This window comes from Dicentrarchus labrax, unplaced genomic scaffold (genome assembly GCF_905237075.1).
Source record: "Dicentrarchus labrax unplaced genomic scaffold, dlabrax2021, whole genome shotgun sequence".
In the NCBI taxonomy this organism is placed as follows: Eukaryota; Metazoa; Chordata; class Actinopteri; family Moronidae; genus Dicentrarchus; species Dicentrarchus labrax.
Genome location: NW_026136712.1, coordinates 18927607 through 18941400, shown reverse-complemented (window position 1 = coordinate 18941400; position 13794 = coordinate 18927607). Strand labels below are relative to the sequence as shown.

Genomic DNA, 13794 nt, shown 5'->3' with positions numbered 1-13794 from the left:
TACAATATGTACTTACTGAGTCATGGCTTTTTAAGATTTTGATTTAGTATTATAATCACAGAATGCCTTCTGGCCTGTAGGCTAACCAGACCAGACATAATAAGCTGCTCCCTGCTCATATTTTATGCTGAGGTGCAGTTGCGGTGAGTAGCATGGATACTTGCGTTGGTGCCCCTGCATAGCCGTGGCTGTATCTCTGGAGATGAGCATGCATGCCAATAGATCTGACCCACTGCCACCTTACACTCTCTTACCACTGTCTACATCTTGTCATGGGGAGGATACATAATTCATACCAATGAATGGCAAGTTTTGCATGGTTCTACATGATAAAACAACTGGAGTGTTTATTTAAACTATGGAAATATCCTTGCGATGACATTGACTACAGAGTTCGTACTTTTGAAAAGTGTAAGAGAAGTATACTTAATTCTTTGTTGATGTGAAAATAAATACGATTGGATTTTAAAAGAAATCTGGACTATTCCAGTCAGCCCACACCACAATGTAGCCATTCATGGCATGTGTCACTGCTCAGCCACCTTGAACTGGCACTGCTGCTTTTGATGTGACTAATGCTTTTCATCTATCCCTCTGGTAGGTGTAGGGATCACTTGTGTCACTGTATCATAAAGCAGCTGTAATGATTGCTGTGATTTAAGCTGGCTTTTAACTATTTTTTTTCCCACAGCTGAAGGGGGGGCCAGTTAATCCAACTGAAGTTGACCGTAGAGCTTTATCACACGTCATACAGATATATATATATATATAAAGTCAAGACAATTGCACAGGTGATGCAGAAGAGAAGGGGAAACGGAATGTCACATTATGAGGGTGGTTAGAAAAAGGGTCAAACAGCTAACAGGAGCCTCCACTAGGAAGAGGCTTCATTTTTAAGGTTTGCATCAGCCTTTACTATAACTTCCACAAACCCTGTTATTTCCATTTTAGTGTTTGATTGAACGAGACCGAATGGCAAACCATTATTTCTTAATGTCAGTTATTTATTCCAAATGAATGAAACCTCAGCTATCTGCCCCACTCTTATCTGTCCAAAACCATTAGAATCAACATCCCTGCTTTTAGTGTTTCTAAACATAGGATTTATGAGTGCGTGTTGTGCCTCGGTTTCACATTAAAACAAAATCTAGCATGGAATATAGACGGATCTCGAAACACAGTGGTTTGCTGCTTGCATCAAACCACAGCCACACCAGCTAACAACGTGGCAGAGAATATATAGCTTATCTGACGAAAACTGCATCCTCTGGACTGGGTGTCTCTCCAATCAGCGTCTCAAGGATCCAGGAAGAGAGATGGGCGGTGTCCCAGCATAGGGACCAATCTCACATAGGGGACCAAACATTCTACTTTACATACAAGAAAAACACTGGAAAGAATTAGTCATATGGGACAGGCGCCAGCCGGGGCTGTAGCATGGGAATACAGTTGGAAATTAACCTTTAGCAATCGCAGGATGATAATTCATCAGCAATCCTTTGTTAAGAAGAGACAAGTGGCCATAATGCTGCTTTGTTCTATGATTATAAAACACTACATTACATTTTCCGCCCTTTGTGGCACATGTAATTTAGCAAAATGGCAAAATTCCCCAAATTAGAGAAGTGTTTTGTCTTTTGTGGGTATATTTGCCTGTAGCATCAGTTAACTCACTGCCTCAGCTCAGTTGCCAAGACAATCATATCAGATGCTGATAACACATTTATAATAGACAGCCCTGTAGGAGGCTCTTTATACAGTTTCAGCCACTCTTTACTTCACCAAAGAATTGTTGCATCAGGATCTGGGCCAAATGTTATAGAGGAAAATGTCAGCCTTTCCTCGAGGACCCACTGATTCACATCAGGGCTCATTTTTTATTTAGTGGAACCTGTCACAATGGCTGGGTGACACTGCACTGCTTGGCAAATGAGGTCAAAAATATTCATATTTATTGTCAGTGATCCCTCTAAATCAGAGCAGTTGAGAAGTGTTTTTATGAGCGGTGAGGGTATTAGCCCCTGTGATACAAAATGAACCAATAAGTCTGAGCCTACGTCAAAAGATAAAACACTAACAGCACCATAACCTTCATTTGCATTGGCTTGATAGGGACATTTACTGGTGCTGTTATTGACGGGGGAAGAGGGATGGTAACTGCTGTCAAAAGTGTTATTAGATGCACAATCATATCAGACTTCAGGATCTTCTGTCACTGCCACTGATACTCAACGCAAGTGCTTTTCTAGCTTGCCGGTCAGTGGCAAGAAGATATGTATTGTAGAAAGGTTGTTAAAATGGACAAACATTTACTTATCATATTTATAGTAGTAATAATACTTCATGTAATTTGTTCTGTACATCATGTTTCACTCTGAATTGTCCTATAATACAGTTCATTTATCATATTTTGTGGGTTGTATTGTAATGCTGAGATTAGACTACACAATATGAGCCTGATAATGGCTCAACCAGACAGATGTGGGGCATTGTGAACCAAAATGAGCGTCTGGCTGGACAATTGCTCCATTTTATCCCGTGTGGTGTGTCATAGTGGAAGATAATCAACGCAGCATTTATAATGCCTCTCAACATCCTAACAAAAAGACTAGTGTGTCTAAATGTTTCTAAATCTATGTTCCTTTATCTAGTCTGACAACTTCTATGATGTTTATTTCATCTCGATGAACCTGCACTTAGTGAAAGACGGCAGGCGGTGATTGGTCGGGGTCCAAAGTGAATCTGCTGTGAAGACACGGCAAGAGTTTATGACTCCTTTAATATGACAATCTAACATGATCACCCGGTGAGTGAATTGTACTCTTGGTTTTGGAATGGCGCTTCTTGCCTTTTAAATCAGCATTTTGGAAAAATATAAGAATACTCACCCATTTAGAAACAAATTTGATTGGTCACTGATGGAAAAATGGTTAGAACATCACTCACTTTCTTTCAGAAACAAATAACAAACACAGCTGGAGGCATCTCAAAAAAGCATCTGGGTGAGCTACAGTAGCTCTCCTTCAATTTTCCCCTGGTATATTTGTTGTTGTTCGGATTGACTTCTCTTTCAGTTCTTTCTCTTTTTCTCCACACTTGAGCTAAACTCCAAATTGGCAACTACCAGAACTGCACTCAGTTTTCAATCTTGTTGAGACTTTCTGCGGACAACTTAATTCTACAAAAGGCCTACCAGACACAGTCTGATGAAATCAAACATGTTTGAAAAAATTTTGTCTAGGGCTGGAGTTCAAAGGTTCAACCTCCATTACAATTTAAGGACATAGTCTGCACCTGCATTACAGCCAAGTGTCTAATCTGCCCCTACTTGTCTGGAAACGCCATTAGTGCATCATAAATCTTAAATTAAATGTCCTTTCTTTAAACACTCTTTAAAAAAAGGATATGTTCTAAATTAATCAGTTAATCTCAGTTTCATCCCACCTGACTATAATATCATGTGTTGACTCATTATCATTGCCATTTTCCCAGTGCCCATTGCAGTATATGTAGTATTATGATCCTGGAAGCCTTTTTAGACCCCTCTCAAGGTCAGGGGGGGGATTGAGAAAAACATTGGTTAAGCATGGTCGTGGGGAGGGGCGGCAGGAGGGCTTTTTGAGAGCTTTTCCATGTCCTCCTCTTTGAGGTTTTTTTAATTGTTTGGGTCCAAAGCTGGCTCCTCAGCTGGAGCTCGTCTGCAGGGCTTTGCTGAGTCACTCCCACCTAATGGAGAACATCTGCTGCCATGCTTTTTACTACTCACAGAAGAGATATATGTGCCTGTACGGAGGGGGTTGGATGGTGGGGAAGACGGAGGGGAGGAATTAGTGGGATAAAGCAAGCTGCAGTCAAGAAATGAAGACAATCTTATGGTTTATGGTGTTATCTGTCAGCTATGTAACTCATTTTTTGTACTGAAAGCCCTCCACCGCCTGTAGTTTTATGATACTGTACAGTACATTGTTTATATTATCTGTGCCAAACTTCTGTTCTGTATGCTATATATTGGACATGGCCTTGAACCTATCAAGGTGAAGCTCATTTTATTTGCATATATTTGGGTGTTTAATCCCCACAAACAGCCAATGTTATGTTACCAGCTATGGAGACGTTTGCTTATACCTAAATACCAAGTGTCTTTTACTCCTTTATATTGTAAATGAGGGCTTTACCTCAATGTATTTCCAAGTTCAAATCAAAGTTGAATGAATTAATGGAATAAATATCTGTTAGCTACGGCAGCTAGCATGTGTGTCTGTGTGACTCTTTTAGTTATTTTATCGACTTTTTCCTCTCGTCTCCGTACCTTCTATAGCCTCGAGATAAGATTTTTGCTTAACATAAACATTTTTAACTTGTGCAGACACGTCTTAACCTCCAGTAAAGGAGTGTCTCTTTGCATTCACATTTGGAATGTATGAAGCCATTCAGGCACTCAGGAATGTTTTTATGCTAATATTGGCCCAATATTTCTGATCCAGCGCACAGTATAAACAAATGCATACATAGTTTTTTTGATACCCCACCATATCATGGATGGATGGATGGATGCATGTTTTGCTTATCCTTCTAACCTTTTTTTCATAATCCAGAGTATATTGTGATGGAAGATTACTGGATTAATGGTTTAAATTATGGATAAGTAACCCAGTTAATAGCTGTTGGTATCAAGGAAACATTAAGAAGGAATGGATCTGCTGTGGCTCAGCAGGTAGAGTGGGTCAACCATTAATAGCAGGGTTTGTGGTTCAGGCCCTGGCTCCTCTAGTCCACGTATCAGAGTGTCCTTGAGAAAGATACTGAACCCTAGTCGCTCTCGCCTCGCAATAAAGGTGCTGCATTTTTAATTTTTATGGTAGGAACTAGTAGTAAAAGCACTGCTTCTTCCTTGTATTATGCCTTCATTAATAGGAAGCCTTTGATCTTGAGTTTTGAAGACCCACATAAGATTATGAATATATGAATGGGATTTCCCCCGTTTCAGCGATTTCTGACACATAACTCCCATTAGCTTCTTTTGAAGGTTATTTTTTTCCTCTCCTGTCTTGAAAATCTAGCTTTGCTTTGTTGTTCTGATATCTCTAATAATTCTGTTAACTGCTGAATTCAATTCAACATTATGGTTTAGATCTCACAGCAGACAGTTGGTCATACTGCAGGTGCTCTGGAAATATTAATATTTATTGTTTTTTTCTTTCCCCAACAGATTTTTCTGTAGTCTAGTCCACGGCATCTGCTGCAGTCATGTTTAGGAACAGCTTGAAGATGTTGCTGACGGGAGGGAAGGCCAACCGCAAGAGTCGCAGCAGTGGTGAGTCTGTTTTCTGATGCCAGCCACAAACAATGACGCATCTGCCTGTCAGCACACAGAAGGTGGTCACTTGTTCTGTGGGTGTATTTTAGGAAGCAGGAACATCCAGCTCAGAAGATGAAATTTATATATATATATATATATATATATATATATATATATATATATTCAGGTTCTTGTAGAGTAATCTGTGACTGCTGGAGACAAGAAGAAAGCTGTTTTATGTTTAAAATAGAACTAAACCAACTCATCATTTCTGCTGCTTGAATAGCTTTACCTCCTGTTGTGAGAACCTGTGAACACCTGTTTCCCACTGACACTTGAAACATGCAGTGTCATGCTGTACTGTGGAGATTTTTGTTGTCATTATCATACATTCACAGCAGTTGATTTCTGTGCCGCCGCCCATGCTTTTGAAGCTTTGCTCGGGAGCATGACCATAACACGACGGTTCCTGGCTCAACCAAGCTCTCTTTACGCCGATTCGGTAGTTCTGTTGCACCCGCTTAATATTTGCTTGTTTTGTCGCAGGAGGTTTGAGATTTGAACCTTGCTGTTTAATGATTCACTGTGCCATCAGAGCTTTAATACACAGTGTTAATCTGTGTTGTAAAGCAAACTCAACAGTTCCTGCAGCTGTTTCACGGTAAAGGCTTCCCACCAGAGAGCCAGTTTTTGCAGGTTGGGTGACCCTCAAACAGATCAAGTTTTCTAGGTCAAGCCATACATTTTAACATGGTTTTATCATGCATATTCGGGTGTAGTTATCTGGCCTAATGCGCAGGGTATTTGAAGGTCTTAAACAAACTTATAAGTTATAAGGTATTAAAAAACTATGTCCTGCTGTGGACAGTAACGCTAGTTTGTGCTACATATCAAACTAAAAGATTGATTGTTGTGACAGGGCCTGAGGTTGTGTACTCATCATGGGCCAGTGCCAATTTTAGTTAAAAGGTTCATCCATCCATCCATTTCCTGCTGCTTATTTGTCTCCATGGTTATTATATATAGCTGTGAATTCCTCACAAAAAAAAAGCTACAAATGGCAATAAATTCAGTTCAATAAATAATAAAGATCATGGGACTTATTGCCCCTACTGGTTTTTCAATCACTCTTTGACTGGTGCAATTGGCACGATTAAGTATTAAATTTAATTTTATGTTGTATTAAATAGGTCTTAAAAAGTCTTGGATTTAATATGGTGAACACTGCATCCAGACTTCTCAGCATCCGCTGCTGCACATTACAGACAGCTCAATCAAAACCATTTCTCTGTGTGGCTGACAAACCCAACCTGTATCCCTTTTTCCTCACAGTAAGGTGAAATAACTATTAAAACGCTGTAACCATGTTACCCAGCCACATGAAACCTTTTGTTCCTACACATGCATTACTGTCACTCATTCCTTATAAAGCTCTCACTCAGAGGAACAGGCCTTTTGATGTGGTAGATAATCCCAGCCAAAAGCAACACTTGGGAGAGCTCAGAGTGTTCATTCTGTAAAAGCACAGTCGCTCTTATTTGAATCTAATAAGTTTCAGGTTATTGCCAAGCCAATAACAACCTCCTCTCTCTTAACTGTCTCCCCAGGATAGGGTCTTTATTATGGTGTGAAAATCTGCCTTCTAAGAGCTTTGTCCAGCCAAAAACTTGATTTTGACAGATTAATTCATTTTGTATAGCTTGAGCTTGAAATATTCCACAGTATATTATTTCACCATCTCTAGCCTTTTCTCCACTACTTGAATTAATGTATTTATAAATATCAGAAACCTATGTGCAGTGGTTTGGGAGGCCTTTAAAGTGGTGTATTGATACAATCAGTTTAACCGAATATCTCTTATTTCATCTCAGTTTGAAAAGATGTTTTACAGAAATTAGTTTGTCACTTTACTGACTGTCGCGTTTTGAAAAGTTTTGTGGCAACCATAAGGTGTCAAGTTAAAGACTGAACTACACTTTTACCAATATTCTGCTACTTATGCAACTAACTGTTATATTATTCATTGTCTGTAGACCTCAGCAGGCCAGGCTTTCTTTCAAGGCACAACAATACCTCATTTGACATTTGACTTCCTGCTTGTTGTCAGTCTTACTTGATTTAAAACCTCTTTTCCGCTTGGTGGAGCACAGGTCATCTGCAATGCTCTTGTTATCTACCAGCTGCTGACTATTACAAGAATGCTCATGAACTGGTGACAGAGCCTTGCTGAACAAAACTTGCTGCTCTAAAGCTATTGACTTGCATTCTAATTTTGAATGAAATATGACAAATAAATTGCATTGCAAAAAACTTGCATAACTCCTATACATACTGTTTACACCCATTGCATCCTTTGATTCATTCACTTATAATGAGATGTCCTTCACCGCGAGGCTTCAAGGCAGATGTGAACTTGCTGCTAACAAAACCTACCTCCCCTCTGCTTTCAGTGTGTTTGTGTATTTGTGTGTGAAGTGAAGAGGAAACCAAGCAGTAGCGCATGACTGGAGTACCCTTGAGTGTTTTGATATCTGTTGCTGTCACTTTGCAGGGAATCCACTCCTCCCAGCAGACGAGTGCTGATCTTACAATCTGGCTCCTCCACAGAAACATCTGTATCTCACCATTTCCTACAGTTTGTAGGACATATGTACATGCTCAAGAAGACGCATGCACTGTCACGTTTGACCTTTATTTAAAGACACAATTTACACTTTACAAGTACAAAATGTTCAAGAAGACGAGACCCAGAAATACTGTGTATATATACAGACATGCTTTCTCTTAGCTTCTCTCCCTTCCAAGGACATCTGGAGGACTGGTTCTAGCAACCCTGACTTATCAGCTTATGACAGACAGGGAGCGCTAGAAAGCTACATCCCACTCCTGCTGTACTGTGGGAGGTGCACTTGGCTCAAAGAGAGGACTTATCATTGTTAAAAACTGCCCCTATATGAGGATGCACTGGCTGCTGAAATTGGTCTGTAGTTCAAATGTGAGATTGTGAGATAAGATGATCGTCCTCTGTGTTTGATGCAGTTTCAATTGAGCTTCTGGCTTCAGGAATGCCAGAGCTCTGAAGGGGGATATAGCCGCTAATCTGAAGACAACAGACGAGCCAGCTGTCCCTTGATCTGCACTGGAGAAATTGTGTGAGCCCCAAGTTACTAAGCTGGTGAATGGCATTTTTTAAATTGAATAACACAGATTAGCTGCTCTGATTGTGATGATGTTGAAATGTATTAATCTCTATTGTGATACACTCAGGGAATAGGGTGTTTTTTTCTCAGGAAACTACATTGTGCTGCCTGTTTTGTCCTCAAACTGTTCTTTTCAAAGGTATAATAGGCTAACATAATAGGCTGTTAAGACATCGCTCCACTGTTTTGTCTTATGAGGCACATTTTCACACCTTGAGTTGTGGTCGGATCCGAGGCCAAACAAGTTCCATTGATGCCTTTTAGCTGGTTCCTTTTCACCCTGACTTTTTACAAACGGGCAAGGCATTAAGCATGACGTCATGTGGACTGACAGCTCATCGGTTGATGATCGACAGTGTTTGGCAACTGTTATCCTGCATCGTCATCGCTACACGGACCCACATGGGGGAAGACCGCAAGTCATGTGCATTTTACTGAGCCTTGTGTCTTACTTATCTCGGGAAACTACATTGTGTTTGGTTCTCAGGCACTATCATTACTAGTTTAGTCAGTCTGCAACTTGCTGCCATTCTTCTCAGTCCAACCACCCTGCGATTAATCAGACGCCTTTTAAGATGTAAAGTGAATGTTCACTCGAGAGCATGTGTAATCTCACATCCTGAGATTCAGGCTGTTTAAACAAAAAGGACAAATGTCTTGTAGTTATGGCAGCAGCAGTGTTTAGATATCAGATATGCTCTAAGTCTTTTCGTTAAGACACAGATCAGACTTCAACCAGTATGTGTATGTAAGGCTTTCTTTGTGACAGATCAGCCTACTGTTACTGTTGCCTGCGGCAGTTTCCTGTACAAGTACACCCGTCTGGAAAGCCAAAATGTGAAGGAGAAAGAAAATGTCCCCTCATGGTCTGGGATATTACATTTTGCCTTATACTTTCTAGCTCGAAAATGGAGAAGTGTGGAGGTGTTTGTTTCATTTTTGTGGTGTTATGGGTAAATTTCTGACTGCCATCTCATTCTTGCTCCCATCAGTGGGTCTAGACTTGAAACAAAGTCAACTGCCTGACACTGCAATTACAGTTTATGGCATTGGCTGATTGGAAAATGAGAAATTGGGTTGAAAGGTTGGGGTGTCTGGACAGGGAGCTGTTGCATGACTAATAAGCACTGAGAGAGATGGGCTTGAGTGTGGCAGTTGAGCGGACCAGATGTAGTTCACACACATTCGCACGTGCTCTCACCAGGAGTTGACATTCATTTTGGATTAAGAAGATTTAGCTTTACTCACCTGAAAATGGAATAAAATACAGTAGTGCTTTACGCACCCACATGGCGAAATCAAATTCTCAACTCACCTCTGGTTTCATTAATTCCATTTCATTATTTGATGAATCAGGGAAAATCCCTGCACTCATGTAGCAACATGGATACATTTTCAAAATGATCTTGTATATATAAACGTTTTACATTGTTCATAAAGATAGGGAAGTCTCTTTCTTGACAGTTCATGCTCAGCAGATGGATTAGTATTTTAGCTTTTGATTGATGATTCATGCTAAAATAATATATCTACCCCCAACACCATTCAGTGGTTGGTCTGCTTTGCTTTCACCCCACAAATTAACTGCACCAGAGTTCAACTGACAGCGTTCACACTGGCCCAATTGAACCGAACTAAACTGGCAAACGCACTACAGTTCGATGGATCAGGTTAGGTGTGAAAGCAGTCTGTGGTCTGTATATCTGTTTGATTTATGCATATCTATGGCTATCACAATGCTGGTTTTCCGTGTTGTGCTATTGGTGCACTGAGAGTCTTGTGAGATGGATGATTCTACAACTTGATTGATCCAAATTGGCCTCCGTAGATTAGAGAAGGCAGTCTTGTCAACCTGTTCTTGTTCTGTTCTCAGAGATTGATGCTAGCTGTTGGTTTAAGCATTCACTTAGGAATGCATATACTAACCTTTCAAAAATATTCCCCAGAACACCCCCCTTTTAATTTCATTTTATAGCAGAAAGGCTGCCATGTTCCTCCGTTCAGTCAGACGTGGAACGTTCCAGTAACTCGACAAGTCTGAAGGCAGCAGGTGCTTGACAGGAATCAAATTGGTCCCCCTAATCACAGCACTCTAATTGATGGCTCATTTTCCACAGTGGTGGAGAAATCTAATTAGAGATCATCAGATCAGCAAACATGCTTCGAGCTCTAAGGCACTAGGAATGACACAACAGCCAGATCTAATGCAGTGTAAACGGAATTTTTAAACTACAGATAAACCAACATGCACTGGGCAATTCTAAGTCAAATAATAAGTTTTGTCCCACGACTGTGACAATTAGATACTCAATGCAGATAAAGCATATTGGTCTATATTAAGCCTGTAGTTCTTTTATTGGATTGTTTTTTAATAAGCAGTAGTATGGATCAGTTCCTTTTGTTTATTTATCTGTTAACTTCTCATGGTGATGATGTGTTGTGTTGGTGTTGATCAGAGTTTTTTTCATGATCGAGACTGCACCATTTGTACTGGGTGACATTTTTTATTATTACCTCGCTTTGGTTGGTCTGCCACCCACACCTTTTGTACAAAGAAATGGAAAATTAATTTGATTTTTGTGCGTTGAATATGAGACAGGAACCGTAAGTGGCCCACTTTAACTGCCATTATTATGCTGTACTTTTACATGCTGCTATTCCAATTTTTTTATATGTTTCAAACTGTTAAATAGTTGTATTTTGTGAATAAAGTGAAATGTATTGGCTGTTAAAAAAATAAAAGAAAACATGGTGTATTTAAGTTATTTCAATTTCAGTTTGTCTGTTTAGTAGAAGGTGGAATTTAAAATCGTACATGCAATAGAAAAACATGTATATGAAGATGTTGCAGATTTACATATATATTGCTACTTACATGCAAAGCAAGCTAGGGAATATCTTGTGACATTAGTGACTGCATTTACTGCGTAGAAATTAATCATTCCACCTATCAGATAGATGTAAGAGGCTGCAGGAGGAGCTGCAGCAGCAGCTTAACATGAGCTGAGCCTGGCTGATCTCCACAGAGCGACAGATTGGCACCTACTGCTCCACAGAATGTCCCCTTCCTTCCTGTATTAATGAACCCAGGGGAAAAAAAAGAATGAATGGAGGGATTTCAGTGGACCAGGTTTTGATAACATGCGGGAACATTGTACTCCTGCCGAGAGATATCATATTTAGCCTTTCTTTTGGCCTATTCACTACAGATTAGAAGATGTGTTTGTAGACTTAAATACATTTAGATATTTTTTGTATTAAATCTTTTGTTTATTGTTGGAAATTATGATGCTCTAGGTTATTTTCATTATTTATCATTCTGCTGTTTAATTTTTAAATTAATTGATTGATAATTTGGTCTAAAAATATCAGAAAATGTATAAAATCTAATTCCCTATAGCCCAGGGTCTTCAAATGCCCTTTGTATGACCAATAGTCCAGAAAATTTACTATGATATAAAACAGAAAAAAAAGCAGTGAATCTTCACATTGGAGAATCTGGTACCAGAGGAAAAAATACTTGAATGATTAATCAATTGTCAGATTAGTTGCAGATACATTTTCTGTCGATAGACTAATCATTTCAGCTCTACTTGATTTGTATTCTGTTCAAGTTTTCTGTTCTGCTATTGTAGAGCCTAGATTCATCCGTATACTCCTGTTTATTTCATGCTGGAAGTGCATTAGAAATCTCTGTATGTCCTAATTCCCTTCAAATGTGAACATTTAAAATGCTGTGTAAACACAGACCATAGACGGCAAAGCAGACAATGAATCTTTGAATCAATACGGTGCAGCGCTGTCAAGAGGGGCTTTGACCTTTGGTTACTAAGGACAACAGCCTGATGTCTACAGCCTCCTCGAGTTTCACTGCAACATGTCATTTATTTTTTTTCCTTCAGCTGTTGACATTTATTTCTGAGGTGCTTTTATGCAGTGGTGATTGTGCAGCCCCAGATAGTGTCTGCCAGAGTTATGTTGCTGCATCAAGATTCTGTTCCAGCTATGAGGTGCCTTCATATGTAGATATATGCATGAGTATAATCTGTTTTCCTCATCAGAGCTTGAGAGATAAAGTGTTCAAGGAACTGTCCGAAAGTGCTTGTTTGCGGCTGCTCAGTTGGTCTCTTTCCCTTAAGGATGGTCTTGTATATTTTCCTCTTCTAGCTCATCAATATTTATAAAGTCTGTTAGACAACTGTTGGTCTGTAAAGGTTTCACAAGTGGTGATATGAAGGGCCATCAGTAGAAGGACCTCATCACTTCCTTGGCCTCATCAGCCTTCTCCCAAAATAACAATAACAAAGAACAGGAGAAGTTGCTCCTCGTGTAGGGTCAGAAACCATTTATTCTGTGTTGATCAGGTGGGCAACACAGCTCCTAAAGCTGCCAACCTCATCAGCAGGCACCTGTGGCCTCTTCACTGGGCAACCATGGTAACAAAGCTATGGCAAAACGAAAGTGTGCTTAAGGTCAAAGACAATTCCAACGGACTGTTGAGAGGGCTGAGGGCTGAGAGACGACGGGCCCAAAGTGTCAGCAGAGGCACTTTCCTATCTTTTGGAGTGTGGGAGGCACTTATGGGCCCATCATTATGGTTCAGTGGCGCCACTTGATGCACATACCGCCCTTGTCGCGGCCACCCATGTGCCTTTACTGAATTACCTCCTTTAAGTCTGTCAGGCTCAAGAATGTGACAGCCTGAAACCTCTCCTACAATCCTTTCTGGAGTCTTGGTTAAGACAGGCTGGTGTGGTTGAAATCATTATTATGATATTAAGTAATAACTTGACCTAAATCCACTTTTTTGGAATGTACCAGTCTATATTGTTCATGGCAACAATGGTTCTTTGGCTTTTTCCAAAGAAAATCCTCTACACATCACTTCTACAAAATCGGTGTCATAGCCTTGTACTCCATGGCCTCGTAGTACAAGGCATGTTCACCCTCATCGAGACATACAGTGAAAGAAATCGATTCTTGGTGGCTTGTGGAGTTATTTTTTATTCTTCCTGACCACTAGAGATGGTAAAAATCCAGGTACATACTGCCTTTTGGGGTCATTGAAAATGTATACAACCATAGCTGCTCATGTAACTCTTGTTTGGAGTGAGTGACATACGAGCCGATACGCTGACAGTATAGACAGCTGTACTGATTATTACTGAGACACAGATCAGACTGAAATCATGTCTGAAAAACATTTGATCTGATATGAACTTAAACTTAAAAAGGGTGTTTTAAAGCTCAAACAGGATGTTAAGAATCTCTTTAATACTTTTGTGATTAAAAGTT

General features: G+C 39.9%; 1 protein-coding gene across 6 annotated transcripts in view; it reads left to right on the top strand.

Moving 5' to 3' along the window:
- Positions 1–13794, top strand: part of tanc2b (tetratricopeptide repeat, ankyrin repeat and coiled-coil containing 2b) — a 136783-nt gene that overhangs the window by 29315 nt on the left and 93674 nt on the right. For all 6 annotated transcript variants that reach the window (XM_051418749.1, XM_051418739.1, XM_051418738.1 and 3 more), the window contains exon 3: positions 5210–5314. In XM_051418749.1, the coding sequence (XP_051274709.1) occupies positions 5248–5314 (67 nt within the window). In that variant the 5' untranslated portion in view covers positions 5210–5247. The remainder of the gene's footprint in view (positions 1–5209; positions 5315–13794) is intronic.